At 42.2% G+C, this 27,123-nt stretch overlaps 4 protein-coding genes across 4 annotated transcripts; 2 read left to right on the forward strand and 2 right to left on the reverse strand.

Moving 5' to 3' along the window:
- Window positions 1–60: 60 nt before the first annotated feature.
- Window positions 61–2,502, reverse strand: tm4sf21a (transmembrane 4 L six family member 21a). The gene is made up of 5 exons (XM_035625697.2): window positions 2,177–2,502; window positions 1,684–1,749; window positions 779–912; window positions 501–687; window positions 61–377 (listed from the first exon to the last, which is right to left on the reverse strand). The coding sequence occupies exons 1-5, from the start codon at window positions 2,351–2,353 to the stop codon at window positions 369–371; spliced, it is 573 nt and encodes a 190-aa protein (XP_035481590.2). The 5' UTR covers window positions 2,354–2,502; the 3' UTR covers window positions 61–368.
- A 457-nt stretch (window positions 2,503–2,959) lies between these two features.
- On the forward strand, window positions 2,960–10,320 carry LOC118300867 (mannose-P-dolichol utilization defect 1 protein). The gene is made up of 7 exons (XM_035625696.2): window positions 2,960–6,216; window positions 6,402–6,467; window positions 7,408–7,540; window positions 8,275–8,360; window positions 9,337–9,452; window positions 9,552–9,662; window positions 9,751–10,320. Exons 1-7 carry the CDS (start codon window positions 6,126–6,128, stop codon window positions 9,871–9,873), a joined length of 726 nt encoding a protein of 241 aa, XP_035481589.1. The 5' UTR covers window positions 2,960–6,125; the 3' UTR covers window positions 9,874–10,320.
- Window positions 10,321–11,656: 1,336 nt separating this feature from the next.
- On the reverse strand, window positions 11,657–15,337 carry slc25a35 (solute carrier family 25 member 35). Its single transcript, XM_035624085.2, has 5 exons — window positions 14,614–15,337; window positions 14,419–14,484; window positions 14,172–14,324; window positions 13,035–13,169; window positions 11,657–12,862 (listed from the first exon to the last, which is right to left on the reverse strand). The coding sequence occupies exons 1-5, from the start codon at window positions 14,983–14,985 to the stop codon at window positions 12,692–12,694; spliced, it is 897 nt and encodes a 298-aa protein (XP_035479978.1). The 5' UTR covers window positions 14,986–15,337; the 3' UTR covers window positions 11,657–12,691.
- Window positions 15,338–18,597: 3,260 nt separating this feature from the next.
- Window positions 18,598–24,488, forward strand: grk1b (G protein-coupled receptor kinase 1 b). The gene is made up of 8 exons (XM_035624083.1): window positions 18,598–18,972; window positions 20,700–21,412; window positions 21,855–21,982; window positions 22,234–22,391; window positions 22,733–22,816; window positions 22,998–23,122; window positions 23,240–23,441; window positions 23,617–24,488. Exons 2-8 carry the CDS (start codon window positions 20,714–20,716, stop codon window positions 23,898–23,900), a joined length of 1,680 nt encoding a protein of 559 aa, XP_035479976.1. The 5' UTR covers window positions 18,598–18,972; window positions 20,700–20,713; the 3' UTR covers window positions 23,901–24,488.
- Window positions 24,489–27,123: the final 2,635 nt, after the last annotated feature.

The raw sequence follows: 27,123 nt of genomic DNA on the forward strand, positions 1-27,123 counted from the left end.
CATCAAAAGGTTAATACCATTGTGAAATGCTAAATATAATTTAAAAAAACAACACAACCCTTTATTTTTTCAAACCAATTTATATATTTTTTAAAAAGACCATATAGGTGAAACAGATTATTTCTTATACTATTTTCACAACATACCTTGATAAATTAACTAAGTTTCTGATTTGTGCATTGGTTAAGTACAGTGAGTAAGTTAAGTATAAGGCATCATATACACACACACACAAAAATGTCTTTAAAAAAAGAAGCTGTTGTCAAATAGAGATGACTACAATTTTCTAAGTGAATAATTTATGCAGATGCAGCCGGGAAGACGCTCCTCAGTCTTCCAGCAGGGGGCACCACTCGACTGACAGGAACTCACAGTGGCTGTAAGTAAGAAAAAATAAATCTCTGAAATTACACTATTTATGTGAGGAATGTCTGAATTATGATTTTAAAGTGACAGTTTTACTTCTACCTATTCCTTATAGGATTATAGCTTCATCTCACCCCTTTGTCGACGCAGGCTCCACACAGGCAGCCAAAGAGCCCGTTGATCATCTGGATGGCACAGAGGATGAGCTGCAGACAGCTGGTGGCCAGCAGCGTAGCGAACAATCCAATGTTGAACTGCACAATGTCCTTGGGCTCTATGCAGGATTTCCACCACGCATCATCAGTCAGGTAACTCCGGTCACTATGTGGGGGAGAAAAAGAAAGGGTTATGAAAGATCAGGTCTTTGGAAAACGTTTGGCATTGCCTTCAGAAAGTTGCTACTGTGTGTCACCTGTCTTTAAAAGGTGTCGTCCAAATCAGGAGGACTTTGCACAGGGGCCCGTTCTGCAAACCGAGCACCGCCACGATGAAACTGTACAGGGCACCGGCCACTCCGACTGCAGCGAATGCAATTGATAAGAACATCTGCAGAGGTGAGATGATAAGCAGAGGTCATAAACATTACAGTTGGAATTGAAAGCATTCCCGCTCTTACCCTCCTCCAGCTCCCAACATTTTTTTCGTGCTATTAAAAAAATGGGAGATTTATGTACAGGAGGAAGCTAAATCAAACAGACAAACGTGACACATCCTGTTACTACTGCTTTTGTCATATTGCAACTCCCCAGTGTTATCATGACTTCTCATCATCTGGTGATTATCCACATAAAAGGAAATCCTTTATAATCTTTATTTAAAAAAAGTAATGTGAGCATTTTTATGTCCATGGCACTGGGCGTTTTAAAACGCATTTCAGTAAGACTTTGCACACCAGCTTGTAAATGAAGACGGTGTGACGCGCTGTTGTTTTTGATGATTTCTTGATTTATTAGAGTTTCTATGTGTTATCTTTGAAAGGAAGATGTAAATGTTGTGCAATGTTTCAGTGAGGCAACATCATGCAAATGATCAATCATTTAGTAGCCTCCATTAAACACTATAGTTTAGTTTAAATATTATACTGAGAAATATATATATATTTAAATTTGTGATCAACGCATTGGCATTACATTGTACAACTATACAAATACGTATTTCTGTTTCCACTGCTGATGCTTTATTGAACATTACTTACAGAATTCAGATCCACTGATGGAGTCTGCAGGAGAAGTGTGTGTTTTCTTATTTACAGCATGCCGTGGTTACTTTATGTCGTCAATCATTCAAACCGCTAATTTGTAGTTCTGACTCACTCACCCCACAGCGATTCCCACAGCAGCCCTGTTTCCCCGACAAGTGGATGTAGAGCGCCGGCAACAACACCTGTGGCAGGACAGAACGGTTGACATGTACAGTTTACTCCAAGAGAACTCTGCACTCTAACTTCATCTTAAACTCAAAAAAGGTTTGTTGAAGAGAGACATTTAGAATGCTGCTAATCTCATTAGATGTTGGAGACTCTGCTTAAATCAGATTGAGATGTGGCTCATGTGAGTCATAATGCAGCTCGGAATAGATCTTGAAGAACAGAACTCTGAACAGGCGACCAACATGACCAACATGACCATTACACACCAGTTCAAATCCAATATTCCATTTAAAGCCTGTATGTTCTCAGTTTTAGATTTGCATATGAAAATGTAAAAAAAAATTCTGAGGCAGCATCAAACATTTAACCAAGGAATTCGCAGCTGCACGTTGACTCCAGAGTCACACCCATGAGTAGCAGGCGGGAGGAAACACAACTCACCATGAGACCCCCTCCAATGAGTCCCCCCATGTATTTCACCTCCTCAGTGATATGTCCATCTTTGGCATACTTGACGTCCCCACCGGGGAAAAACAGCACAATGTTACAGATGATGGATATGAGAGCCAGGGGGTACAGAGTTACAGCAATGAAGCGGGAACATTTTCCAGTACACATGTTGTTGGACAGGAAACTAAATGCTGTTTAAAAAAAAGAAGAAGAAGAAAAAAGAACTCTGGTCCAGTCAGTTTTTTAGATCAAATCCTTCCTGAGGACTCCTGCGTCAGAGCGATCCGAGGAGGGAAGTGTGTGAGGACTGGCAGCAGAAGTCTAAGTACATGCGAGTGATTTCAGGGTGTGGGAGGTGTATCCACAGACCGATAACATGGGCAAACAGAGCCTGGGATAGGCTGCACAAGTCAATGTGACTCATTCCACGGTATCTCTGAGAGACACTGTCCGTTTTGTTCAGCTAATAGAGCTAATTTGTAGATGCACTTTTTTTCTTCTCCGTATTAAAATATGTGAAAGAATTCAGATCATCTGAGTCAGCCGTGCCGAGGGTCCAGCCACTTACAAACGTTTTGGTCTGGTGTTCAGGTCTCCAGAAGTGCCCATTGCTCTTAAATCGCAGTTTCTAATATATTGATTTTTTAAAGTTCTACTGAGCTGTCATCAAGCAAGTAAAAGATTCTATAATGAGCGACAGGTTTTAACTCCACCCACTGTGAGCAGTATACTGGTGTGTTGTTGACACTGAGTCAGGGATCACAGCACGGTTGGACTTTAGACCTGTAGCAGCTCGCTCTGTGGAACTGGAACAATGTGTCATTGACATCCACACATTGTTTGGTTAAACACTGACTGCACGGGCTGCATTTTTTGGTTTCCCTGGTAAGAAAGTGAGCACTGCAGGCCCTTGGCATTTTTCAGAAAACCAGAGACAGTCTGAAGCCCAGTTAAAAAAAAAAAGAAAGAAAAGGGGGAGGATAAGGAGGCCGTGCTAACCAAAACGTGATGTTCCCTAGCAACACTTGGGCGCGGCAGCGCTAAATCATCAGGGATCATGGTTGTAAATAGGGAAAGCATGCCAGTGACTGTGAGTTTCCTCCTACACATGAGATAAAGTATTTTATTAAGCCGTTCTTTAATACAATTCACAGCCTCGATCACTCGAACAGGCCCACAGATATTGTCCTTTTTCGTGATTCCAACTATCTCAATTTTCTTATTCACGGAAAACATGAGGTGATAAGGTTACTTCACAATATTTAGACGAGGAGATCTGAAGGTTAATGTCTTAATTCTTGACGAGTTTTGCACTATTTCCTTTACAGATTTGGACCAATCAGAACTGAACAATTTGTTTTCCTCCCCTCCATAAGCAGTCTGACACTAATGCAAACAAAAAAAAGACCAGTGTGGGGAAGAGATTAAGAAATGATAAAAAATGTTTTGATTGTGATTTCTTTGGAAGTGGTTGCCTATAGGAACCCATTTGAAGTTATACCTGAAAAAATGATTCTATCACATTCAGAATCTTCTCATATGGCAGAAGCTACTCTTGGTGTCTAACATGTTGCTTTCCCACCAGAGGACCAAACTTTAAACTTCAAAAGTTCATATGACACTGAGGCGTTAATGTCAGTTTCAGTGCTGTGTCATTGGAGAACTTTGTCCCGTATTATACTTCCTTAACAATCGCTCGAGGGCCTCCGTTTATTATTTTAACACCGAGCCAATTTTTGATATAGGCCTAAATGATAAGACACAACAAAGTAATGTATTGATCATCAGCTTAGATTTTACACCAGTTTATTTTAAACTGATGATGCGGTCAGCACAAATTATTTATTCATATTTCTCACAACATTACCCTGATATATTTCAGAATGAAACTTTGTGAAATACACAACGGTAAAAGTTTGACAATCTGCTCTAAGGCAACTTTCAGAGTTATAGTTTTATGCATTACACGGGCAGGATCACTGATGTTAGTCTTCGGTCTGGAACGCCAGTCAACTCTTCAGTGATGACAAAGGATAAAGAAGCAAACAAACAACACCAGCAATAAAATAGAATAAGAGAAAAGAGAGAAAAGCTAGATTGAAGAGATTGGAAATGAAGTAGTTTCTCTCAAGTCACAACACCTGCGAGACAGGATTCAGAAATCCTCACAATGTGGCAGTGTGACCGGTTTGTCTTGACCTCTTGGTCGTCCACCGTCTGAATGACAGAGCTAAGCCTGCAGGGAGCTGGTTACATTCAGAGTCATAAACAGTCCCACGTTGAACTGCACTATGGGGTTTTTTTGCCTCTTTAAAAAAAATAGGCTTATAAATGATAAGAACTTCATAAAAAGATTTCTTTAACCACCTGTTTTTAAACAGTCTGGAAACTGCCACTATGAAACTGAACAGGCCACAGGCCTCCCACACTGCAGCGGACACGACTGATAAGAACATCTGCAGAAGTCAAACGAGAACTGAAGCATTTTTATCATAGTTTTAGACAATATGCATAAACACGGAATTCTTGGCCATGTTTTAACCTTTTTGCCTCAAACTAAATCTCATCAAGTTACCGATGAAAGATTTACAAAGCCTCAACCATCACAAATGAAAGAAAGAGATGAAGAGAAATGCAACACGAGTGTATGTTCATTTCATGTATACACTCAATGTGTCATAGTTATAATGAAAAGCATTCAGTTATTCAAGAGAAAACACTTCAATATCTTTTTTAACATATGTTTTGCATTAAATTGTGACAGTGCACACTCAAAAAGGATAGTTTTTATTCTTTGTTTTTTTTGAATTTAGACATTGTGACACTTCCAAAGTATTATCAGTTTAAACTCAGTTGACATATAGCGTATGTGACCAGACAAAAAAAATGACCCCATGAATGGAAATACATTTCTTAATTTGATGTAGCGGAAAATGTTTCTTACATGAATGTTCATATCAGTAATGAAGCAAGTTGGCTTTTTTGAAAAAAGGAGAAATGTTCTGTTATCTTATCTATCACGAGAGGACCTGTGAGTTCTGTGCAATGCAACATGTTCCCCTTTTTTTGTTTCTTTTTTCTTTTTATTACCAAGTTATTATCTGCTTGACTTACGTCCTCACGTCCTTCTTGTTTTAAGAGAACCTCCACTCGACCAAAAAGAAGAATGTACTGTATTTGCACTACTGTACTATGAATGACTGTGAACTAGTGTGAGCGTCGTACCTAGATGATAAATAATAGAGGCGCGTGTATTTTGTTGTATAATCAATGGCTAAAAAAATTTAAAGGGGTAATCAAGGACATCAGTTCAATTAAATTCTATTTGTAAAGCGCCAAATCAGGACATACATTATCTCAAGGCACTTAATATAGGGAGGCCGAGACCTCACAATATTACAGAGAAACCCATTGATTCCACGATGAGCAGCAGTTGGCGTCTTTGGAGGAAAAACACTCCCTCTGAACAGGAAGAAAGTTGTGCAGAGCCAGAACAGAACCAGACTCAGTTGTGGGCGGAACATCGGCCTCGAGAGAGGAGAGGAGAGGAAGATGGAGACCTGGAACATTTGTGCGACTGTTGGATCATATAGCTACAGTGGCTTCAGATTTCTTTTTATTGTGAGACAGATGCTCCAGATGTAATAATGTAAATATTTCAACATGGTAATTCTTTTTCTTTCTTTTCAAATGTTAAAAATATATGTTTGGAGGAGATTTTTAAACATGAACTTTTCCTCCCACTTGGAAACAATTTTTCTGCAGAGAATGAGAGTAGACTCACTTTGTAAAGTTGTAAATAGCGCAGGGAGACCCCCAGGGGCAGAACTCTTTGCTGTGTGTCTCACTTTGACCTGTAAACATCGAGGGAACTTTTGAACCACTCCCCCTCCTTTCCCCCCTGTTGCCGAGGTCCACTCCGGACCGCAGATGACCGACGATGGCCACGTCTCTCCTCAGAGAATTCCTTCTCACCTTTTTCATGCCACAAAAGTGCTATGAGGAGATTCTCGTCAACTTCCACTGGCACGGTGAGACTTTCCTTTTGGAGCTGATGATCAGCGAGAAATCTCTCCAGATGTTTGTGACTTGAGGGGCGTGGGGTGGGAAGTTTTCTTCTCTCCCAACTTTGCAAACTTGGTTTGTAACCGAAGAACTTTAATTGTAAGAACTTCTTGTGGGATTTTTTTTCTGTACCTGTTCGTGTCTGTCACAGTGCCGTGTCTGCTGTATGTGCTGAAGAAAGCTGCAGGGTATTGGATCTTACTGGACACACTCCTGGGTAAGAGTTCTCCTAGGCCCGAAGCTGATGTACTCAGGTGACAACAGCAGGACATAATCAATGAACTGATCAATAATGTGTTTGTTTTCCCCTGACACACTCATATGGGAGGGTTTTAAACCTCTTACCTGTTATACAACCCCCCCAACTCAATCACTCATATCACTTTACTAATGTCTATTTTACAGCCCGAGCAATGTGAATTTTAGTGGCAGATACCAATATTGGGGAGTCAAAAATTTCAGATACCAATATATCGCTGATAAAATCTGGTGATAATCTGGCAAAGATTTCTAAGATTATCAACCCTTATGATAAAGAAATGTAATCGAGGCAGCTTAATATTTTACAGTTTAACCATAAACATTTTTATAAATATCCACAAATTAAACAAACGCAAATAAAAATTCCACCAAATACATAGAACTTGAATTAAGAAATTAAACATGATTGTCTGTACGTAAAATGTTAATAAAAATGCACTAAATGTTTTTAGATCAGCGAACATGAACGCAGTTGCCAATATTTCAGCGAAATGCTGATATCGGCGGATTCGTATCAGCCAAGAAATAAATTGGTCAGGCTCTAGTCCCCTTTTCTAACATAAGGATTAATTGAAAACTTCCTTGATTAGATCTTCATGACACAATGATTGAATAAGGGTTCGAAGTTAAAGGAGCTCCGTGCTCTGGTGCTGTAGTGAAGATAACCATGATGAGGACATTAGGACAAGTGATAATGTCACAAAACCACAACTGCTGATTTATTTCAAGGTGTTCATGGGAAATGCAATGACATTTTAATCTGGCTATGAAGAAGTGCTTTGTCCACATTGTGGTGATTTCTCAGTCGTTGTTGTTGACACCACATCTTCATCGCTAGAAGTCAGTGATTTTTCCTCCTGCTCCTCCTCACCTCCTCGTCCGTTGTCTCTCTGCAGCACCGTTGCCTCAGCTGCTGAAGATACTGTGGCGAGGAAGAGCAGACGGCCTGAGTCCTCCCTCTGTGCTGCTGCAGCTTTACGCCGCCTCGTGTCCTGTGGTGTACGCCGTGGCCAACAGCTTCCCACTCTTGTACGTATTTGATGACTTGTTGTGAAACCAGTCAAAGACCAGAGCATGTCACTCATACGCTGAGCGGCAGCTTTGCTCCTGCAGGTACGGGCTGATTCACCGGTATCAGACGATGAGTCATTAAGTGAGATCAGTGTCACATCGTGTCATGTTGCAAACCCTCCCAGTTCTTATCCATTTGGCTGAAGAATACAACAGTGTGAAAGTGTGAAATCAGTATTTCTTCACTGTTTTACTCCTTTTGAGTCCTGGTGACCGTGATTTACTTCAGCTGTGCTTCAGCTGTCCACTAACCATTCTCCATTTCTGTGATGCTGGAGACTAATTCGATACACGTATAAGAGATCAATCCTACGTACCCCATGCCAGGTTCGAACACTATGGGTCCCATCAAAGGGGCAGTAAGCGATTTTAATCCAATACACTTTTTTTTTGTAAGATTCTGCGAATATTTCCTCACTGTCTGCAGCACACAACACTGTGTGTGAAGTAAGTCAACATCACTTGTGGTTCGCGTGTCGGCCTCCCGCCCCCGAGGCTGCGGGTGTCGGCCCCGAACATCAACAACAAACAATCTTTCTCCAAGAATCGTTTACTGACCCTTTAATATCCATACACTGCGGAGATTTAAATGTCTGAGTAAAGTGTGTGTGTTTTTCTGTTTTGCACCCGACGGCGTGTGTCTCTTATCATACATGTGCACTTACATGAGTTTTCATTGAACTGCTCCACAGTGCCTGGGCTGAGAGGCTCTTCACGTTGGCCCAGATCGCTGCCGTCGCCTTCCTCGTCCTGCATCATCGTGGTAAAACTGCAACAGGTTAGCCCACATGTCTGCACACGTTGCCAAGGCGCACACTCCAAATAATAGCTTCAGGACACGGCTGGTGTCTTGTCAGCAGATCATATCAAAACCACCCAGAGAGTAATTTCAGCTGCAGATTAACACATTTGGTGCCTTAAAGTGTGTTTTCAGCAGCAGGATGGTGTATGTGGGACGCACTCCAAACAATTTTCATTGTTATTGTTTGTGTATTTATTTAATATTTTCATCATTTTCATCTCTCATTGAATGAGTCGGGTTGATTGTTGTGTCTAAATGTCCTCCATAAAGGGCTGGAGGAATAAACATGAATAAACATTATTCGAGATAACAGATTCAGATAACTTCTGCTTTTTTGGCAGCAGGTATATAGTATCACCTACAAGTCGGCTATTGGTACCAGACATGTTTTCATCAAACCGCTTGTACTGACAAATGTTGTCCTTTGGTGCGCGTCAGCATGTCGGTTCTCTAATTAAATTTAGGAAGCATGAAGCATTGAAGTGCTATCATAAATTATATCTAGACAAAGCTTGAATCTGGGTTTTTTTGTTTTGTTTTTTTACAAAGCACAGGTGAGGATCATGTTTAGTAATATGACAACATCAGGTAGTTTCCATATTCATTAGCGTTTCTTCACAGATTTGTAAAACCTTTTAAGGAATTAATGACCTGGATCAAACATTACAGAAGCCATAAACCTTACAACACACAGGGTTTCCGGTGACTGACACTCACACAGTGTTTGCACGGAGCGCCGCCTTGTGGTGTTTGTTACAACGCATGAACTTTTCCCAGTGACCTTAAAAGGGCCATAAAAATGCTCCCCTGAAAACACGCGACGAAAGAGAGCTGTTTTAATTGAGAATGATCTATTGATTTGTTAATCGTCTGTATATACATTCTCTGTTTTAGTGTTTCTCAAGTTAATACCATACATCCAACATCATCCTGCTTTGTGTCCGTGTGGCAGGAACGCTGCTTCTCTTGTCTTACGTCGGTCTAATGTTCCTCCTGGGCTCGTATGCGCCTGCAGCAGTGGCCTCGGGGATGCAGGCCTCCAGTGTGGCATCTCTGATTGCGAGCAAGGTACTAACTCGCTGGTCCGTCTCGCGTGTCCAGCTCAGTATTTACGAGCTGTTCTGAGAGTAATCCGAACATTGATTTATTATAATCTGTTGATTCCAGGTTCTCCAGGCTAGAAGTAACTACTGCAACGGTCACACAGGCCAACTGTCCACGCTGTCGGTGTTACTGACGTGGGCAGGCTCTCTGGGAGTTGTCTTTGTTGCTCTACAGGTATGCTGTCAGGAACCACATATCACGTATTCTACTCAATTGGTATTGTCCTTAACTTACTGAGATTTTTTTCAAATGTTGTGCATAGGAGACAGACGGTGCTCTGGCCACTCTGTCACACGTGCTGTCGGCCTGTCTCAGCTGTGTCCTCCTGGCCCAAGTCCTCGGCGGCTGCAGGCGCAGCACCGCCGCGAAGAAGAAGAGCGAGTAGAGGTGGAGGACAGTGACAAATCGCACCGGGTGCAGATGAGCTCTGTCATTTACTCAAGGCTGTGTGATTCTGTGCCAGATGCAGCCGCATCAATGACTCAAACACAGCGTCGGTGTAGCCGTAAATTAGCATGTCCCCCCGGGTGTCATGTTTACATCACTGCCGGTCACTAAATGTGTGAAGTGTGTTTCGGATCACAACATACTCCGTTTGACTTCAGTCTCTGCTCAGAGTGCAATTACTCCACTATATCTTTTCATAGAATATATTTTTGGGCCTCGATATGAATGTTTAAATATTGTGTGTATATAACCCTTGTCTGTGTGAATGAAAACAGAGCTGCCATCAAGTGATCAATATAATCAGAATGACCTCACTCTCAGGGTCAATAGAATTCAATGGAAGCAACATGTGACTTTAAAATTAAAACTTCTTGGATGTACAGTATTTCATGTTTCCTGGTTGATTTGTCACTGCTTGTCAATTTGGCTACACAAAGAATTTCACTGGTGAACGTTTACTGCTTTCAATCCGTGTATAAACTGCCAGACCATCCACACCTATAGGCAAACAAGTCGTCCAGCGGTCCGAGTCGTTTTTAATGCTGCAGACTCTGACACTGGAATGAGGTGCAGCTGTGCAGCGGGTAACAGCAACGACACACACACCGATCAGGGAACGCCACTGATTTGATTTTCAGCTGGATAATTGGAATTCCTGTGGGGGCATGTGGTAGTTTTTTATTTTTATTTTTTTCAATTTGGTATCATGCAACATGAGCCATTATTTATAAATCAGTGTCTACCCGGTCACCAAAATTATAATTGATTATTGAAATTATAATTTTTTTAGGCTCACTGAGCATGACTGCCATGCGCCCTCTGCCCCCCCGCCCCCTCACACACACACACACACACACACACACACACACACACACACACACACACACACACACACACACACACACACACACACACACACACACACACACACACACACACACACACACACACACACACACACACACACACAGCACAGCTTTGTACTACTGAGCAGCTCACTGCACTGAAGCAGCCGGTGGGTAAGTTTCCACCTGAGGGCGTATATCTAGGGATGTTAATCATTCATTTCTGGAATCATTTGACACTTTTTAAAATGTCTTCTTAAGCACCATTTTTGAGTTTGTATGTTAAGAGCTTTTTCGTGGACTAGGCAGTTTTTCCAGCCACTGTGAACAAAATGAGTCCCTTGTCACCTTGTGTGTATATTTTCCTCCCATTGCATTATCACACTGTTGACTATCTCTTTGACCTCGTCATGTATGATCAGTGCTCTCTAGTCAGGAGTCTTGTTCGAACAAATAATTAATTTCAGAGCCGTTCCCCCCCACCCCCATTTGAGATGACGAACTTTAAAGTGGTAGACATAATAGGTCATGTGATGCATGCATCGTGGGGTGTGAAAAAAGCACTTTCTGTTCTCTAATTCCATCATCTGGGGAGGAAATTCATCTGTTGGGGATTTTGAATGCAGTGGTGGGAAGATTGCTGACTCTTGGAAACCTGATGAGGAAATGAGCCTTCAGTCACCGATTGCTTCGCCGGGTAAACACCCTGAAGTATTTTTTCTATCACACATTCATACACTGCTGACACAGCCGTCAGGGGGAACTTCAGTGTATGTGTCTTACCCAAGGACACTTTGACAATGCAATGATCTAGTTGTAATGGCTGAGGGTCACATGATTAATTCAGTCACAACAAAACAAAGAAACAATCTGAAGTCCGTCACTAAAAAGCCTGATGATTTATTAGCTCTTCACGTCCATTACCTTATAGGAAATGCATTTTTTGTCATACACTGATGACATATTTCCAAGCTGCTGCATGTAACATTCACTGATTCTGCTCAAGTCTTCGGACCACTGTCGAAACGTTTTACCATACAGTACGCGAGTATAAGAGCTCAATATTGAGGAGGTATTCCGGCTGCTACACAGATCAACATATGCAGTGTTTGTCGTCCCAAGACATTGTATTTAGCTTTGAGTAATTTCGTCATCTCTCCGCAACTATGACACCTCGAGTGAGATTTCAGCTGCTCAATGATTGTTTCGGCTTGCCATGGATAAGATGACCTTGCTTTGTTGCCTGAGAAGACTCATCTTAAGAGTTTCTCAGGGTAGGATAGACAAAAATTCCACAACAATCAGTATTTGGCCCCCACAAAAAAAGACCAATTGCTGCTTAAAACAGAAAACAATTTGTGTTTTAACTTCAAGACACCATCACCTCCTGTCAGTACAAGGCAGCTGATGTGAGACTCCGTCACATCTGTTGACATGTCTGTTTCCCTTTGTGAGCAGCAGCCACCTGGACAATCTGCGCTAGTCATTTCACATTAGCGACGTCTTCTGTTCATTTGTCTTCTCACACTGTGAGCCACGTGATGCTTTCCTCAGAAGGTATACAGTACATTCATGTCCGGTGCAAACTGTGTTATGAAAGACATAATATAAGTGTTTGAGAGCTATAAAAGAGCCATGGTGTTTGATGTTGAGTACAGTACAGTATACTGTATATGAGGTCTGTCAGTTCCCTTGATTTTTTGACCTTTTGACCTTCCTCCCTGGAGCAGTTTCACTGAAACTGATTTGTTTTCTTATCTGGAGTGTAAAACGTGACCTTCGCTCATTCTCTTTCAAATTAAGAAAGGAGAGCACCTCCTGCTTTTTCTCTTTCACCTCATAATAGTAAATCTCATCAAAGCTATGCACGTAATGAGTTAACAATTCCCCAGTCTCCCTCGCCCCCCGGTGTTATCTGAACTGCTGGTGCATTTTGCGCAGCTCATCCCAGAAGAACAAGGACAGAATAGTATGTGGACCAAGACGGAAATAAGAGGCTCCCAGGCCTTTGTAGAGTCCCGTCAAGCCCTCCTTCCTCAGCGTCTTGGAGAAGCAGTCGGCGAATCCTTTATAGAGCTGCCCCTGAAAGAGGAGAAGGTGACAGTCAGCATTCGTCTTCCTTGTCAAAACCCGGTGTCCACATTGCCCACGATGAAACTCATCAATCAGACAGCCGTTGCTGGGAAACTGACAGCCGTGTACATACTTTACATCTCAAGCATTATAACTTCCACGCGTTGGTCCGTCTGCTCACCTTGCCCAGAGGGTCCACGGGCTGGTTGTAGAGCCGCGTGCTCACCACGTCGAAAGGTGTCATGGCCAACACCACCACCACACTGCTGATCATGCCGGCACTCAGGGCCACCAACCAGCTGCCCTTTGGGAAAATCTTGGGCGAAAAGAAAAGAAAACAATGTTACGAGGCAACCACTAGAAACAGGGGGACGGAGAAGGCAACTCTGTGTGATAAAAGTGAGAAATGACAGGATGCAGCGCACACTCCTCGCACCAGTGCAGTGACACTACACCAGTATGTCGTCGTCAGGGTACCACTTCTGATTTTAACTGGTCACGATCGCCCACGTTTACAGAAACAGAAGAATGGTTCTATTTTCGATGCCGATGTGTTGGGATCGCCGGTAGCTTGAGTCAAACCTGTATTTGTGTAGTCTAGTTCCTTCGGATGTCAGGAGGAATGTACAGACCCCGCCTCCACCCACCCTCACTCACCCACCCACCAGTTTAAATAGCTAAAGTCCAGGAGGAGAATATGGTATTTCAAGTCAGCTGTGCACAAGGTCGTTAAGATTCTTTCCAGAATGTGTTTGCCGGCTTGTCACAAGAACAAAAACACTGTTCATTGATCAATGTGGTTCTCGCATGTGCTAAAAAACACATCTTGTTTTGTTTTTTTTAAACTAGAGCTGGATCAGCAGTCTCTTGCTCCCAGTGGACAGATGCATCAGTAGCATAAGCCATGTGTTTTTCAGGCAGGGGGAGGCCAGTGAAAGGTGTCGGATTGCTCATTCCAGAAGAGTAGGTCGCCTGGCGCTTTGTCACAATGACTGCTTTTGTAATACTGTACACAGCTACAGTTCATCCCTTCGCCGTAAGACCTGCATCTCTGAATCTAGGGCAGTAACTGATCATTTTCATCGGCTGATTGTTTAAGAGAGACTTTAGGCCACAGCAGCTCTGTCAGAATAAAGCCAGACCCCACGCAAAACACCCAAGCTCTGTTTATTCTTGGACAGTCCGGTCATATGACAGACGCGCACCCACGGCGTAATCCTAAAGCAACATTCTTCCATTCGCCCTGTTTCCTGTCGTCACCGCCGATTTTAGACGACCATTGCGTGACGATGAAAAACTCAGAGAGGCGTATTCTGACCTGCAGGTCAATGACGAGCTCCTTGGAGGAGGAGAAGGTGGAGAGCTGAGCAGAGGACCCCACGCAGACCCTCGGCACGGCAGCGCTGGAGCCCCTCCACAGTCCCAGGATGCCGTGCTGCCTGTAGATGGCTGCCAGAGCTTGGGTCATCCCCTGGCAGGAAGGGGGAGGAAACACATGAGGAGGACACCCGACATGCGTCTCCCACTCATATTTCATAACTCTGTGTTCGGGTTCATCGCGTTACCTGGTGTTTGTATTGATGTCCGACTGCGATAGAGGAGGTGGACTGACTCTGCAGATGAGTCTTGACCTGTCAACGAGGAGAATCTGTGGTTATTATTATGTATTTTTTTGACAACTGACAGCTCACCTTGAAATGTCACACCTAAGGTAATAACATGAGGACGGAGTCAGGCCTGCAGCGAGGTCAGCCACTGACCAGGTAGATGGGGCTGCCCATCACGGCGCCCGCCACTCCCGCCGCAGCCCCCGCCAGGGTGGTCTTCAGCGCGTTGACCCTCCCGTTGGTGTGGATGTAACCGGACGAGTCGATGACGGCGTACGAGCCGAGTCGCACTCCGTTCATGCAGAACTGGTAGAGCAGCCCGGCCGCCAGGCCCTTCTGCAGGCCGGCCAGCCCGTCCACCTTGCCGATGGTGTAGAAGGCGTGGAACACGTTGCGGTAGTGGACCCGGTAGGTGCCGCGGCTCTGCAGCTCGCCCTGCAGCTGCATCCGGGTCTTGACGACCTCCAGCGGGTTGGTGAACAGACACGCGCCGCACGCCGCCGCGCCGCTCAGCACGAAGTCCATCGCGCCCCGGACACGATGTGGAGCTCAAACCCGCGGACCGAGCGACCTGTCCTTCATGTCGGCGGCTCGCTGCGTCCCTTCCCCTTCCGAGCCCAGCGCACACACATACACACCCGACACACTGAGGTACACCAGGAGGCAGGCACGAGACGCCTTCACGAGCTCCTCGGCAACTCGTAATTCCGAGTGCTCTCATTTGTGCCTGCGGACATTCAGCACAGTGGTGAAGATCGGCCTGCAGTCATCCCCTTTTTTCTTTCTTTCTTATATGCTTATTTATTTATTTAGAGATGTTGGGATCATTTGGTTTTCTTGTGTTTGCTTTGGTTTTATGACACAACCCAAAAAAGAGGAAAGGAACATGGATTCATTTATTTGATTGAAAAGTTTAGAAATGTGTTTACAAATATTTGTTCTGATAATCAGTTCACAACAGTAAATAAGCCAAACAGAAGACCAATTTGAATGTATATTTTGTTATTCACAAAAGACAAAAGAAATCTGTCTATATCTAATATCATTATCTATATTATTATTATTATTATTATTAATAACAGTTATTGTTGTTAATTTTTCATCTTTCAACAATAACATTTATGTCAGATCACACTGAGATTATAACTTTAAATTGATATCGGGTGACTGAGAATAATGGAGATGTGAGTATGATTCTTGAGTAGGCGTTTTGACCGTGATCGTTCTCCGTCCCCTGAACACATCATGTTGGAGACTGGTACACGGTGTATGTGTGACGCTCGTGTACTCTCTTCATCTCTGGACCTGCTAACGGCGGTGAGTAATGGTTGGCTGGTGTAACAAACCAATAGGCGGCCATGTTGCTGTAGTCCAGGCTCCCTAGTGTATCTACGGGTGGGAACAGGACTTCAAGGAGACAGTTTCCATGTTCCCATCTCTTTCCACTAGACTGCAGGCTGCTGCTGTCACATCCACATTCCTTCAGACAGCGTCTGTATATTAATCAAAAGGTTATTAAAACTCTTTCAACTCCATTAAAACAACACATGAACTTAATCACAGTACCCAGCTGTATGTTATGGGTCATATCCATGGATGTATTATAAGAACTTATGGAATTATAAAGAAGAATAGACTTAATACATCCATGGTCATGTCTCATCATCAGGCGGATTTCAGGCAGTAAAAGGTCATAAATTACACAGACGTTGTAAAAATGTCTCAGTTCTCTTATTTCAGAATATTGAAACTGGACATGAATTTACATTTCTGTATCTGACAACATCCATCTGCGACTGACACACATTCATCAGTATTTCCACCGGGAAGTAAGGGGGGTCAGGTGGATACTGGGTCAACAGGGCGGCAGCGCCATCACTCTCAATTAGAGATTATTGTCGGAGGGACAACACTGACTTGCCGAGCTGTCATGTCTCAGTTTAATCAACCAGAGAGCGGTTACAGCTCAGCTGCCTTCGGATCACCTGGCAGTACGACGACTTGACAACACCATTGCGTGTGCAAATGAAATGTGATTTCTTTTGGCATTGCTCTGAATTAATTAAACAGGAAAAGATTATGCACTTTTTCCTAAAAAAAAAAATTTTAAACACCAATTATTCATTATTTTGTGGAGCCGTTTGAAACATATGGAATTTTTAGATGTGCAATGGAGAAAGAATGAGTGTAAACAATAAGGTGAAGGGACAGTAGTTCAAGGATCTAACCCCTGACTTGTCAGGTGAAAGGGCAGTGGTTAGATCTATGCTCGTATCAGTGTCCGTGAGCTAAAGCCTAATCTCCAAGTCTGGGTTGGTGGGTTTGTTCTCCGTCACTGAGCTGGATTAGACGACAAAGTAAAATCCGTTTCACCTCTACCCTCTTTAAATTGGATTTATTGGGTCTTTTGAACAGCCCCCGTCTGAAGCACAGGACAGTAAATGGGTTTAAACTGGCCTAAATAGGACTACGTTTTATGTTTTGGTCCAAAGCTTGAGCTACCTGTCTTACCTTCGTTCAAACTGTTTTTCCTCTTTCACAATAAGTGTGCCTTCCTGTGCACAATATATTGTACAATTGTCCTGTCTGGCCAAAAACACTTTTTTTCACAGTTTCTGATGTTGACTCAACAAGCTCCACCGTGTGTGGATGTAGATCAGATCATCAAGTGTATTAAAGATTCTACATGTTAAATGCGGCATGATTTGAATACAATTCAAAAACCTTACGCTCTCGTAACACTGACCTCTTATATTGGGGGTCTTTCCTCTGTTTAAGTGAACACATGCTTCTGGTAGGTGTGATTTTGAAAAGTTATTTTTCCACTTTGACAAAAATGTACTTAACTTCTTTTCACAGGCCTCAATCAGTCCATGGATCTCCTCTTAACTTCTTAGAACCTGCACAAATCAGCATCACTCATTTATGATTGTTTCAGCCAATTTCTCATGAATGTGTTAAACTCTCAATGCAAAGAGCCACACTGACTTAGAAAATCAATTCTCACATTCAAACTCAAAATGCTGAAGTTCTATACACAATCAAAAAATCTAAATCACATAAACAGACATCTCAACCATATATTAGTGCAAGTTTCAGTTTCTTCTTAATTTTACATCATTACTATATCATGATAAGTATTGCAACATATTTGTTGTTACCTCATAACCACTGCCAAACATTTGAAATGACATTTCTTTTTTACAAAGATAGCCATTTTCTTGCCTTTTAAGTAGTAAACGTTGTATTGGAGAATGTTGACATGTATAGATTGTCTGTTATAGTCGTGTGAACTGAAATGACTGAAATAAGGATTAGTGTTTTGAATAAAAGCAAACTTTGTGCTGCAGTGGGGAACTAATAAAAAGAAAACAGATTCAGCAACATACATTAAAAACCATGTCTTTCACTATGTCAGAATGCAGGGTTTACTGTGGGTATACCATTCTGTGTAGAGTGTTACACAAAGTGAAACTCCTGTCCAAAGGAAATGTAAAGTGCTGCAAATGGCTTTCTAGCGGCCTCAGTATGTGTTAGTCAGCCAGTTCAAACCACAGGGCGACAGCCAGCAGCTGCCTGTGGATACTGGCTTATTTTCCGTGTCTGCTATCTTAAATGACCTGTTATTTCGTATCAAACGTGCTCTGCTGCAGTTTCTCTGCTGTTTGACACTGTCTCCTGAATCCCACCTCTCTCTCTCTCTCCTCAAACATGCACTACTGTAAATCCTCTCCCCTCAAACGTACTCACACAGTTTCATTCTCCCTTGGCCCGTGAATTCATGGATACTTTTGAAATGATGTGGATTCACGTGCGGCTCCCGCAGCTAATGTTAACAGCATTGTCTCATGTACTCGGGCTTACAGGGACACAACAGTTCAAAGATCATGCAGTAACCCATGCATGTGCTGCAATGCTGGGCTCTTGTTCAAGTACAGGAGATAATCCACCTTCAACATGCAGCCTGATTCCGAGCCATACTGTCGTTCGATAGTCTGTGTGCCAAAAAAAAAAAAGAGTCAAAATTGTGGTTTTATTTTGCTGCATATCTCAGCCTTCATTGTTTCTCATTGGCACGATACAAACATCGCAGCTTGATAGGAAAATAAACAAATGATCTATCAAGTTTTAATTAAAAGTCAAGGTTCATATTTTTGTCCTATTTTTTGTCCTTCTTTATATCAAATAGTCCAATGCTGCTTTTTGAGTGAGGACATGATTCCTCATCAGTAATCACTGATGCTGCTGAGTTACACTAATGGCTCTCACCAAGTTGCCGGGTGTGTAATCCCCACCAGCTAATGAACAACCAAGTAGGATTTCTTGTGCAGCGTATACCTCATCTCGATGCCCCAACACATCCTCTCGAGACCCTGACGCGACTGAGATGATTTGTTCTGGCTGAGGGAAGAAAAGCGAGCCAAGACGAGAAGAAGAAAATATACGTCGGATGATTCCAGTTTGGATTTGATTCACGACATTCAAGTTCTCATTCAGGGCGAGGAAGTATAGGTGAGTGCTGCTTTATAATATATTATACTGTGAATTGTATCAGAAATGTGGTATTTTTAAGTAGAATTTACTCTGGAGAACAATTAATAGATTAGGCTGCTGACATTAGTTAACTGTTTTCCTCCAAAATCTTAGATTGAATATTCCCTAAAACAAGATTTGCATGTTTTTTTCCATTACCAAGCATTGCAGAATTTCCCAAAATTAAAAACAATCTTAATGATCTTCATTTCTCCATATTTTCTAAATTTAATAATATAAAGGTTGCTTGCGTTTTGATACCATTCTAAAATCCACATGGCCTAAGAATAGCACTTTATAAGTGATAAGGTCATTGCCTCGGTTTGAGTAAGCACATTTGAAATCAACTCTAACAATGTGGGTTAATTAACAATTGGGTCAATTGTCTATATATGTGCATATCTGGTATCAACAGTCAGTGTTAATTGGATTATGCAGAGTCAGCTACGAATAGTATCACTTTCAGCTTTCAATGCATGTACCAGGTTAAGGCAGAGCAGGTTGTACCTGTGTAACATACACAGAGACTTAACACACTTTACGTTTCCTGTCCCATTTTATTGCAGTGAGGTGTCTTTTTCAACACAAACACTGGAGCCTTCACATTAATGGCCTAGCATGCAATATGATCTTACATGGCAAAATCCCAGTAGAGTTAAAAGAATGTTTATTTACAGACGTTTTTAACAGTCTATGATTCACAGGCACAAGAGCCAGAGATAATCCTTCAGACTGTAGGTTCGATGAACAACAACATTTCTCATGTCTACAGTATATTCCAGAAAAAGGAAACCGTTTGTAGTTTGCTATCGTCAGGGAGGAAATCTGCAAAAGGGAACCAGGGTGAGGAACTGAAAAGACCTTTGGGCTGCACCGTGGGAGTTAATTCGCCCAATTCCTGCCTTGCAGCTCCCTAAATCCCTTCGCTTAAGTGTGTGTGTGTGTGTGTGTGTGTGTGTGCGCGTGTGTGTGTGTGTGTGTGTGTGTGTGTGTGTGCATGCAGGTGCTGGCAAGCTTAAACTTAATGCCCTGCCTGTAGCATCCCAATTAAAAAGACTTCCCCTGTGACTTCTGTCTTTTGAACAGCAGGGCGCAGCATTTCGCAACAATATTCTCTCTCCACCTTGAACTTTCTCTATCTGGTGCTGGTTCTCTCTGTACATGAGGCACACCCGAGGAAAATTAGTGAACTGACAAATGTGCATCGTCAAACAAAACAACCTGTGGCATGCACCTAATAATGATGACCGGTGACATATATTGTATTAATGTGAAATTTAACTATCACAAGAAAAAAAAAACAATCAACATCACTCATTATCTGGCATTTTGTTTGTAATCTGGAATATTTTATTGATTAAACAAGGTATAAGAGAGTAGCAATATTAAGGATACTACATGATAGCAGATGTGTCCCCGACTGAAATCGTCAGATCTTCTGACAGAGAGACATACATTATTGGTCGTGATCATGGAAGAGGCACTTTTAAAAGTCCGCTTAGAATTCAAAGACTAAATAAACGGTACAGTGAACGCTATGGGAGCCCCCATCCTGGTATTATGAACTTGCTGAATTTAAATTGTGGCCCTCTTAATATGGAAGTGGTAAATATCACAGCACATCATGGCCACAATGTAAAACTACTAGTGCAAAATAGAGACATTTCCAGTGCTCTCACTGACATTTTGTCTCGTGTGTGTCACAGACAAAGGTGCAACCATGGACATCGGTGGTTTGGAGACGGTGGTGGCAAACTCCGCCTACGTGTCCGCCCGCGGCAGCGTGGACGGAACTGCGGCAGCCTCCATGCGCGACAAGAAGATGCGCGCCAGGCTGAAACTGCCACACATCAGAGACTGTGAGCACATGAAGACGACTGTGGACGCTGTCTTTGAAAGCATGTCTGTCAAGCAGCCCATCGGCAAGCGCCTGTTCCAGCAGTTTCTGGAGAGCGACGCGACCCATAAAAATGCTGGAGAGCTCTGGAGAGACATCGAGGACTACACCATATGCCAAGAGAAGGACAGGCTGCAGAAGGCCCAGAAAATAGTCAACAAGTACTATGAGTCCGCTTCAAAGAATTTTTGCCGCTTCCTGGAGGAGAAGGCCGTCACGCGAGTCAAAGAAGACTTCAAGAACGTCCACGGTGACCTGTTCAAGGAGAGCGAGAAGCAGCTGCTCAAACATCTGGAGAAGGAGGCCACAGATGGCTTCAAGAATAGCATGTTCTTCCTGCGTTATGTTCAGTTCAAATGGTTGGAGAGCCAGCCTGTTGATGAGGAGTGGTTCATGGACTTCAGGGTCTTGGGTAAAGGAGGTTTCGGGGAAGTGTTTGCTTGCCAGGCCAAGGCAACAGGCAAAATGTATGCCAACAAGAAACTGGAGAAAAAGAGGCTTAAGAAACGCAATGGCTACCAGGTAAAGCGCTGATCTAACGCACAAACGTGTGAAACAAAAAGAGCTACAACACATTGTCCTGGGAACCTCATTATGACCCACAGCAGGAAATAAGGGGAAACAATTCTGAGAGATGTTTAGTTTTAACCATAGTGGCTAAATGCAAGACTGAAACCTCCTGCTTTTTAAAGGATCACTGCATACGTACGTGAGTACGTCATGTCAGATTCAAAATACAAGGCCCCGAGACCTTTGATTCTCACACCTAAATCAACGGCAAACCTTATGAACTTGAAAAAAAGGTCCTCACAAATGTGAGAACCTGTGTTCTAAAGAAAAGAGCTCTAATACCTGTTTGTGGGCAGAGAGTATAGTTCTGTATAGTTCTAGAGCTTTTATTTTTTGTCATTGCACATTCCCGCTTTTGTGAGACTAATCATGTCCTGTTGCTATTTCCGTTTAGGGAGCAATTGTGGAGAAGCGCATCCTTGCAAAAGTTCACAGTCGCTTCATCGTGTCACTGGCTTACGCTTTCCAGACCAAGACAGACCTCTGCCTGGTTATGACCATCATGAATGGCGGAGATCTCAGGTGCTCTATATACTGTACATAGCTTTACACATTGACGGTGAAACCCTCCGACTGACCTCTGCATGCTTCTGTAGATAAACAACAAAGGAATAGTGTTCCCTCTTATCTCTACTGATAAGCCCTGCGTAGACAAACACTGCAGCTACGACTAGGCTCTCACAGCTTCGTGCCACAATTCTCCAGTAGCTACTCTTCTTGATTTCTCAGAACCTTCAGAAATATGAACATAACACCCCCTCCCCCTCTCACAGGTTTCATATGTATAACGTGGATGAAAAGAATCCTGGTTTCGATGAGAAACGAGCATGTTTCTACACGGCTCAGATCATCTGTGGGGTGGAGCATCTTCACCAGCACAGGATCGTCTATAGAGACCTGAAACCAGAGAACGTACTGCTGGACGACACAGGTGAGACATTTCCTCATTTTTATGTCTCTGCGTAGACAAACTGATATTACAGCCCCAAGTCACCGTCTCTGTCCTAACACATCACCCTCAACCTCGTGACTGTGGCTTCCAAGCTTACCAGTTGAATTTTGCCTTGAACCATGAGGCTGCCTCCCTCTAGGTTTCCACAGTAATCTATTTTGTACTCATAGGGAAGAAGGAGAAAAGGGAACATTTTCAAAACATAAAAAGAATGTGTTTCATTTTAATAATGTTAGCTCGGAGTGAATACCTATACATAATAGCCGATGGTCTACTCAGAACCCATATTCCACTGTTGTGATCAAAGTGTTGTCACTTAGGACACGTCCGCCTGTCAGATTTGGGTCTGGCTGTTGAACTTCCACCAGGAAAAGACAAAACTTCTGGATATGCTGGAACTCCTGGTAAGTGAACCAATCCAATATTTAAAAAATATTGCTATGTAATGGATGAAGTCAGACAAAACTGGCCAACTGCAGAGGAAATGCTATGATCCAGGTCAGTAAATCTGTACCACCGTGTTGACCATGTACAGTATTTCCAAGGAGTTTATTGTATGTGAAATCATATCATTGATGAATACAGGTTTCATGGCTCCGGAGCTGCTCCAGAAGAAGGAGTATGACTACTCTGTGGACTATTTTACTCTGGGAGTCACCCTGTATGAGATGATTGCTGCCAAAGGGCCCTTTAGGGTTCGTGGAGAAAAGGTACTACAGAAGAGAATCCAGGGATTTTTTGGGGGGCAAAAATATCCTCAATTCTTTTCTTTGTTGGTGTCCGTGGTGGTGAAATGACATATACGGAGTGTCTGTATGTTTCTTCAGGTCGAGAATGAGGAGGTAGCTCGCAGAATCCTGAAGGACCCAGTTTCATATATTCCCAAATTCAGCAAAGAATGCAAAGATCTTTGTGAAGGCCTGATGGAGAAGGACCCGGCGAAGCGTCTCGGGTTCAAAAACAATGATTGCACGGAGCTCAAGAATCAGGCCTTCTTCAAAGAGATTAACTGGGGCCGTCTGGATGCAGGTGGGTGATATCTGCAAAACAACTCACAGGGGCAAACATTTATTATTAGCTGCACAACACCTTTTACTGATTTCATCCGTCAAATCCTACTGGATGAGACCTTGTGAAAGTTTATGAAACAAACACATTAGCTACAAACTCTGATTTGTTCCCGTCCTCTCTGTGTCACCTGCAGGCCTGCTGCCTCCACCTTTTGTCCCCGATCCGAAGATGGTCTACGCCAAAGACATTGACGACGTGGGCGCCTTCAGCACGATCAAAGGCGTGGTCATTGACAACAAGGACACCGAGTTCTACAACGACTTTGCCTCCGGTAACGTCCCGATCCCCTGGCAGGAGGAGATGATTGAGACGGGTGTGTTCGGAGAGATGAATGTCTGGGGCGAGGGCGGCAAGCTGCCCAATGACCTTGACCCAAACTACGTGGAGACCAAGGGTGGTGGGTGTGTGCTGCTTTGAGTTAGAGCAACAGAAGATGGCAACAGGCCAGAGGAGAGAATATCAGTTGACCAGTTGCCGGATACTCCTTATCTTCTGTATCATCTCAAATGTGTACCATAATCTGTAATAAAGTGTATGTAAAAGTGGTATAATGAAAACCTAGCCAAACCTTTAGCACAGGCGTGATCACTCTATCATGAACACTGTCGCATGTATTATATATAGTTATGCGTGTACATATGTATATATACTGTATGTAAATATACACACATATATATAGTATAAATATAACATTTTGTTACTGTAACTGTAAAAATGGCAGCATGGTGAAATATCACATTCTTTAAATATTATGTAACAGTATGATTTTGACTGCTGTGATCTTATTTTCATTTAGTAATTGCAGACACATTGAATAAATAATAATAATGGATTCATATAGAATTTTTTTATTGTGAAACCAAAGTGTATTGTCATTATAATATATTACTCCTGTCATAATATATTACTTCCATAATTTCACATAGAACGAATAATCTTTAAGTTATGACTGTCGCAAACATTACATAGATGAGTTGAAAGCAAATTAATAAAATCTTGCATAGCACAAATACATGTGTCGGTTCCCCTTTCTGCTGCCTTACTGTCCACTTACTGTCCGTGTGTTAATAAGAGGTTGTTGACCAACAGAAAATACAAGGAAAAAGAAAATAAAAGAAAGATGAACAAAGTGAATGTCAGTTTTCAAAAGGTAGGATTGTCCTCACCGAGAGAAGGACACTGAGGCTCAACTTGAACACAAGTGTGACTATAACTTGTAACGTTTACACAGGACAGAGAATCAGATTTCCTTTTTTCTCTGATTCATTAAAGTTCACTTTGATCAGTGTAAGACCATGACAGTGGATTTTCCATCACATCATATGTGACACACACGAACATCTGCTTATTTTCTGCTTGAATATTTATCATCATAAACTGTACCCAGGGATTTTAAAGAAAAAGCTTTATTGTTTAAGGCGAAAGAAGATTACACACGTGGAAAAAGTTGTATAGTTTCCAGTGACATTCACATGAATATTAATATCGGGGGAACAATATTGTTTTAATCAGTCACAGAAACACGCGCTCAGGGCTGGGGTGGTCAAAAGTACAAATTGCATATTAGCAGGTTAACAACTTTATTGCTGATCGGGTACAGTATCAAAAGACCCGCGTTTATTGTGCATGAGTTAGTTTGTAGAGCTCCGTGTTTCAAAATGACGTTGTGCCTACATGGAGTATATTACCACATGAACTTCGTTTGAATCAAGTCTTCACTAACACACAGCAGACCTGGGATCAGTGTGTGTTGGGCGGGCATGTTACCTAATACATGTTGTGTCTGATGGACACTTGTTGGGACAGCAGATCAGAAAAAGTTAATTTTTGTAGCTACTGACAAACAAGTATATTTAGTTATTCATGCTGAGACTGGGAATTAGGCAGTAACAGCATGCAAAAAAAAAAACCCGATGATGATAGCAATCAGTGGTAAACCTCTGTGCTTATCGGACCTGCGTATGACGGCAAGGATCTTGTCGCGATCATTGCATTTCATGCAATCGTTTTATTGTTTCTTAATCTCTTTATTAATGATCTGAGAGTGCTCTGCAAATAGTGTAATGCCACTACAGATACTTGAGATAGGGCAGGACATTTTTCAATAATTTAATAATAATTTAATAATAATCTTGATGTAAAAAAATCTGACATATTTGTCGGTTTGTTATAATGTAACCATCAAGGAGCAAAATTGACAATGACGTCTCCATTATGGTATTAGGTTTGAATGTGTTACTATTAACACCGTGATTTCTTTTGAATTTTAAAAAAATCAAATATAAAACAATATGATATGTTATTATGATGTTTTATATATGGTTTATATATGATATATAAAACAGAAGTGCATTTTGTTTTACATATCATACATAAAGTTTATGGGACAGTTCTCACTTTGATGCTCTATTATAAAACAATACTACAAATTGCCACGGCTCACTTTAGATCTAACGCTGAAAATTAACTATAAAGTAACACTGAGAACAATTAAGAGGCAAAAGTTTATGTGAATTCCTCCCAGAAAAATTCACTTTTGAATCTGAAGAACAACTACTGTACTGTACTGTACTGTACTGACTGTTGTTTTCCGCTGCAAAGTTTTCTGCTGAAACATGTCGACCCATGTGATGGGAATCTGTGAACTGATTATGAAGGAAGATGTGACACCCAGGTGAATCCTGGCAAAGGATAATTGAAAAAAACAATACAACTTGACACTATGTAACGCGGCTCACTTTTGATGGTTATCTTCCATGGAGGGCATACACCCGGACAAAACTCATAAAATTTACATGTTCATATAAACATTAACTCTCTCTAAAGAGAAGACTGTGTGTCTAGTGACACTAAAGGACACCTGTATTGTAACTGTTTACTCTGTCAGCCAATGGCCTCTGTCCTCTCGTATTCACAACAGGCGTAAATCGTAGAAGTGATGAAGATGCGCTGAAGAAGAAAGAGCCAAAGTAGAAAAATTAATAGTGAAGGCAGTAACATTATCAAGCTACAAACTAAATTAAAAGCCAAATTAATTTTGACCTCCCATTTTCTCTGCTATACCAAGACAGTTGGACGTTTGCTCTGAAAAGTCCAACGTAGAACCAAAGAGCATGCAGTGCTTCGTCTGTGATGGACAACGTGCATAACAAATATTAATGATGATGGATACGGACGTAATATTGTTGATTATCAAGACACATAGTCTGAAGAGAAAAACAACGTTATTACAACTCATCCTCAAGGACACATGAATATTTGGGGTAGGTTTAATGGGAATCCAACCAATAGCTGTTGTAAGCAGGAGCGCCGAAGTCGTTAGAAATTAGAGAGTTCAGTCTCAGTCAAAGTGCTGGAGCAACCTTCAGACAGTCGGACAGACTCTGTAATCTGCAGACCTTCATGTCTAAATACTAAAATGCTAAATAACCTGAGGCCAACACCGTAATGGTGGGCTATTTAAATAAGTGATTCTTTTCCCCAAGCTTCTCTGTGTATGGTTGAGCGAGCATCAGAGACGTAGAGCGATCACGTGGATTGACAAGACCCGGTGTTGAAGCAGTGACTTCACCGAAACTCTGTCCAATACACGGTACACAAAGACTGACTGTTCAAAGTTACACAGACTACACATTATTCA

Source organism: Scophthalmus maximus, chromosome 2 (assembly GCF_022379125.1).
Source record: "Scophthalmus maximus strain ysfricsl-2021 chromosome 2, ASM2237912v1, whole genome shotgun sequence".
Lineage (NCBI taxonomy): Eukaryota > Metazoa > Chordata > Actinopteri > Pleuronectiformes > Scophthalmidae > Scophthalmus > Scophthalmus maximus.